General features: G+C 43.7%; 1 protein-coding gene across 1 annotated transcript; it reads right to left on the reverse strand.

Annotated features, from left to right (window-relative positions):
• Positions 1–1582: 1582 nt before the first annotated feature.
• Positions 1583–5519, reverse strand: eomesa (eomesodermin homolog a). Its single transcript, XM_053861321.1, has 6 exons — positions 4774–5519; positions 4488–4642; positions 3831–3952; positions 3580–3738; positions 3372–3433; positions 1583–2625 (listed from the first exon to the last, which is right to left on the reverse strand). The coding sequence occupies exons 1-6, from the start codon at positions 5460–5462 to the stop codon at positions 1881–1883; spliced, it is 1932 nt and encodes a 643-aa protein (XP_053717296.1). The 5' UTR covers positions 5463–5519; the 3' UTR covers positions 1583–1880.
• Between the last annotated feature and the right edge of the window lie 481 nt (positions 5520–6000).

Here is a 6000-nt window from a genome sequence, read left to right on the forward strand (position 1 = left end):
CTGAAGACATAACCGCTGGTGTCTTACCCATGCTGGAGGTCCTGGGTTGTGTGGCAAGTTCCAGAACACTACTGCCACCTGCTGTCCCCTTTGATTTAATTTGGATTTGACCAATATTGATGTCTCTAATCTGATAATGTTATCTAGTTAAACACTTGACATAAATGAAGGATTATCACAGGATGGATGAAAAGTAGCTGCTTGGCAGAGGTCTGCATTCTCTGATCTTCTTCCTCATAAAAATTAAACACCAGAAGAAATCCTCTCTGTGCTCAATCCTCCCCCCCGAGCATTTCTTTCCGCTTCCAAGAGGCCTCAACAATCAAGGCTTCTACCTTGTTAGGAGGTGTTAATTGGAGTTACACTCCACACTTCGTCAAGGAGTCTGACAACAGAATTAATTAGGATTTGACTATGTAAATCAATTCAAAATAGGGTCCTTATGGTGGGGAAGGAGGGGGGCGGTGATGAGAGAAGCTGCTTTTTCTCTAAAGAATAAAGTTGATTTTGGAACTTTTCATTTTGCAACCTCAGCCGAGTTCACTTGGAGAGAAGGCAAGAATACGCGCGTGTGCACCAGAGTTCAGGGGTTCTTTTGTTTGTATGCAAACCAACTAGCAGGGACAAAACAAGTCGGCGTGAGCGTGCTGTTCCACTTGACCTACATGTTTACCAATATAATGGCATCATCAGAGGACATGTTGAAAATAATTCCAGAATGTTTTTACTTGTCCCAAATAGCATCTTACAAAACTGAGATGGCAGTTGACGGTCTTCCTTATATGGGCAAAATCCATGAAGGAATATAGCTGGGCCTCATTATTGTGAACTTGTGAAGCGAAGTGGAGATATGTTGTTTATTTAAACCTGAGTGTTTTCTATGACGAGTTTGCCATTGGTTTCCTTTCACAGTCCAAAAACATAGGAAGGGCCTTCCATAAATCAAAATTAGAGGTGTGAGTGCATGGCAGTCTTGGCTATGTGTGTCCTGACGCTGTCTGTCTAGGGGGTCAACCAACTGTGTGCCCGAAGGATGATCCATGGTGACCCTCTGTACGGAATAAGCATGAGAATAGAGATTACCTGGAATGATCTTTTGTCAAGTTCTTTTCATTCTTTAAGGCAGCATTTGTTTTCACGGAATGAGTTTTATAGGAACTACACAGAACAGATTCATTATTATCACCAGCCACACAACAGAGATAGAATTCTTTTACATATCACCAACTATGCACAATTTGGCCATCATGCACCCACCAATGCCCATCTAGGATCCCAGTCAACTATTTCTTATATTGCATTTGCTTATTTATGTAGTTATTATGTAACTATACCATCATGTATGTCTGTGGATATTACATAAAATGGAATATAATTGAGATATCCCAATGAAATGCAACCGGGAAAAAATGTTTTTATAAACATTCACATTTAAATAAAACTAGAGAGAGAAACGCTGCTTTATGAAAAGCGACTTTATTTTCCATTTAATTACACCTTCATGAGGACACTTTTGTACAAGATACATCACAGTCTAAAGTGCACGAAATACTGTACAATAAAAATGACTTAAATACGCAAGGTGGCTGGGGAGGAGGGAGGGAATTCACATTTTTAAAAACATATTTACAGATTAAAATGAATCCATGAAATAAACATGCTTTTTTGTAGGGAAAGAAAACAAGTACTAGGGATGGTTTTGCTCAGGTTAGTGAGGGGTTGGCATGTGGGGGAGGGGGGGGGTTCTTGTGCAGCTTGCTTGGGGGAGTGGGGGACACTAAGCTTTGGCACCTTGAGAGAGAAGAGAGAAAAGACATTATCAAGGAAAGGTGATCACAATAGTAAACAAAAGAGTCATATTTAGTTTAATAAATACAGTCTTAAGGGCTTGTGTAGAATGCATAATAGCCCATGCCTTTTGGGTTGTCCTTGTAATCCTCCGAGGTCAAGTCTTCACACTTGATGGTCGGAGAGTTCTCTGTGCTGGAGCCCCCCGGGGACATCCTGCGTCTCTTGCAGACCATGGAGTAGACGCCCGAGTCAGTGGACTCTATTGATTTCAGAGACTGAGATGTCTCAATCCAGGATGGCGGGGCACTCTCTTCTGGCATTTTGTCTTTTGTTGCTCCGAGCTGGTCCTCAGGGAACGCTGGAGGACTTGGGCGCGGTGACCAGGGTAGACCTGTGGTCATCTTACGCTGATAGGAGCTTCTGGTGCCCCAACCTGCGGCCATAGAGGCAAAGGCTGAGTCTGGATAGTAGCTGAGGGCGTGGGACGTCTGTAGAGATAAGGGCTTGATGCCGTAGGACAGCAGGCTGCTAGTGGAATAGTCATTCTCGTAGGACAGATCAAGTTTGTTGGTGCCCGGCTGCTGAACTGGGGGGACGAACCAGCGCTGGGCGGTAGCAGCTGCAGAGGTGTCCTCGCTCTGCGGGGAGAGGAGGCTGTTGGTCTGAGGAACGGTCCGCTCACTGGCATAGAAGCGGTTCTGAGGCAGGTTGTTGACAAACTGGTCCTGAAAAAAAGGCTGCATGGCGTAGCGGGCGCCGGGAACGATTTGTGTGGATCGAGGGGAGTCTGTGGGAGATGGTGTCAACCGGTCACTCTCTGGAGCCGTGTACATCCTGTTTGAGACATACAATAAAGATAACTTTAGGCAACAGCATTTAGAAAACAGCCATGTGACTTTTGTGTTTTGTTTGTTTGACTTAAGTTAAACAATCTGAAAACATTTTGCAAGCCCATTAAGCAATGCAGGAACATGGATTTTCCCTGACTTCTTGAGAAATTGTCAATTCAAATAGATGAATTCAATTCAAAGAAAAGCAGAATACAATTAGATAAACATTGTCCACCCTATTTAATAATCAACATGACTGTCAGCAAATTCATAAAAAAATGCAAAATATAATAAATAAGACTGTTGGAATATAACAGATGTCTTAGGTCCATTTTGAGTCATTGCTAGTGAACAGTTAAATTCCCTTGCTATCAAGTCACAGCAATGTCCATGACAAAGCATCTCGTTCTTTGGGGCATTTTTTTTGTTCCCCCCGAAATAATACATTTACTCTGAAATTATTTAATCATCACGTTTTGGAAAAATGAAAGCACCACTCTCTCCAGAGTACTTGCAACAAGTACCAACAGATTGTAAATTGATCATAAGTCAAGGAGGAAACGGTGTTAGATGTTGTAGTTTACTTTAGAAAATGCCAGTCTTCGCTAGATGCCACTTACGTGAGGTCAAATATTCTTTAAGCCTTTTAAAATTAAATAGAGTTACAGCAGTAATTGTATGAAAAAAAACACACATCAGTAAGGACGACCAACGAACAGACAAACCCATCACACCCTAGAAGACACTTACGAGTCATAATTATCACGGAAGCCTTTTGCAAAGGGGTTGTGATCAATCTTTAGCTGTGTGATCTGAAACAAACAAAATATCCTGTGTTAACCACACAAGCATCTGACTGCTGACATATCTCATCCACTGGCTTTTTAAAAAAGTTTCAGAATGTACAATATTTTCCTGTTTAGTTCAGCCACAGTGCTTCTGATCATTCAAGGCTTACATCTGTGTTCTGGTAGGCCGTGACGGCTATAAACTGGTTCTCTGGGAAGGTGAAGGTTTGGGTCCGGGCCTCGTTGCTCATGTCTTCCACGCCATCTTCTGTCACCTCAACGATGTGGAGACGTGGTTGGTACTTGTGAAGGGACTGTAGGACGATCATCTGCCGCAAAAATGTGACACATGATAAAACAAATTAAAAATGCTCTGTCAGTGAAAGCCAAAGTGATTAAAAAGCGGAGATTGAAGCCAAACCTGTGTGTTGTTGTTGTTTGCTCCTTTGTTGTTTGTGAGCTTCAACTTGCCAAAAGAGATTTCTTGTCTCATCCAGTGAGCTCCGGTGTTTGGGGATTCAGGATGAACGTACATTTTGTTTCCTGTAAATAACACTTTATTAGACCTCTCAAATAAGAATGCATTCATACTGTTGAAGGATAAAAACTTGGTGCTTGTTTGTTACAAGAAGAAAAGTTGTATTGAGAAAAAAAACATGGTTAAATAAGGTTAAATTACTTACATGAATAATAATACGTTGGAGTTGAAGACGAAGATTTATTTAGTTTTTATAAATAGACTTGGATTCTATTGAACAATTGAATAATTCTATTTATTCATTTGAGGCCCAATACAAACGGGTATATTTATCTTCAAGTGAAAATGATGCCCTTTGAAATTTTGCAGAAATTTAGCATATAAGACGGTTTCAGTATGTCTTAACAAAAAACATGGATGGTGTGGGAAATAAAAATAAAGGCTTACAATTAAATAACAGCAAATCAAACCCAATCAGTTATATGTTTCATGAATTTGTTAAAAATAAAAAAACGTATCTATTTATTTAAGGCTAAGCATTTTTTCCACTTCAAACTTTAAACGACATAAAATAGCTGGACTATCGGACATTTCACCCACCTTGCATGTTATTATCCGCTTTGCCGCAGGTGACCCATTTCCCTCCTTGAAAGCGCCAGTGGTTCGGATCCGCCAGAACTATTTCCACAAAGACGTTGTAGTGGGCCGTGAGGTTCAGCCCCGTGATGTTGAAACTGAGGAAGGGGAACATCCGCCTGAGAAAATAGAGAATAAAACAAAAACAATTAACATAAAACTTTTCATTGCTTTTTGCGGTGATTTTTTTATTGGACGGTAAAAAAATATACATTTATAAGAGAGATCTAGGCGGGTAAATCGGACTCACCTGCCCTGCTTAGTGATGATCATCTCAGTCTGGTGACGGTGGAACTTGAGCCACAGAGGCCGGTTGCAGAGATACACCTGAGCCCGAGCTCCGACGCCCGCGCCCGGCAGAGACATGGAGCCGATCCCGGTCCCTGTCCCGGCATATGACGGGTACAGACAGCCCGGTCCCTGGCTGAACTGATACCCTCCGGTGCTGAACTGACTCCGGCCGGTGCACACTGAGGACGACGAGAAGCCAGCCGGAGGGAGGACGGATCCATAGTGAAGGGAGGCCGGGTACCTGGAGCTGCTGGAGCCGGTGTACACGGAGCCTGTCTGGCCCGCGTACGGGAAGATGGAGCACGGATTTGCCATGTCGGAGCTGGCCTGAGAGGACGTGATGAAATACCGATCAGCTCCAAGTTCATCAATGTATCGCCGACTCGTCAGCTCGTCCTCACCGAGCACCGGGGAGCCTTTCCTCCCATCGGGCCCGGCTTTAGAGAAGCTGTCCCCGTCCGTGTCCGCCAGCATCCCGGTCCCGCTCAAGTACTTCTTTGCCCCGACGCTGGACTCTGACTCCGCCCGCTCCACCTCTTGGTAGTCAAGCTGGGAGGCTGGTCTCGGACTTGTGCTGGCGCTGTCCGACGTGGAGAGGTTGTAAAAAGTTTTGGGTAAGGAACTTGGGAGGATGTTCTCTAACTGCATGGTTCTGTGGGGTTCAGTCCAGTTGATGCGCAGTCGTGGAGGCGACACGACCTCCCAGTGACACCTGGTCCACACAGACGGATCTTCAGAGCCGATTGGATCGACATTAGATGCGCACAGGCTTCTTATAAGATGCTGCTTTCCAGTGCAGGACGAGAGGAGGAGCCTCTTGCACTGGCACCTACACAACCTTCATCCAATTTTACAACCACCATTCTGTCGTTGACACTCATCGGGAGTCGCTTTTAGAATAATTTTAAGTTTGTTTCTGATTTTAAACGATTCTGATTTGGTTATAAATTTCCCGCGGTCAATTTCACAAGTTTTAAAATCATTTTTTATATCAGTAAGTACACACCTCTCACTGCAGCAAACACGCCACGCGCGGAAATCTATCACATGTGCACCTTGTTTCCAGTAATTGGCCTCCGCCGGCGTCCTTCCGTCCAAGCTGCTGGAAAATCGGAGATGCGACTGGTGAAATTGAAATTTGTTGCCCAGAAAAGTAGCTGACAATTTACCAGCGCCTCGGTTCCTT

The sequence above is a fragment of the Synchiropus splendidus genome, chromosome 4, assembly GCF_027744825.2.
Source record: "Synchiropus splendidus isolate RoL2022-P1 chromosome 4, RoL_Sspl_1.0, whole genome shotgun sequence".
Lineage (NCBI taxonomy): Eukaryota > Metazoa > Chordata > Actinopteri > Syngnathiformes > Callionymidae > Synchiropus > Synchiropus splendidus.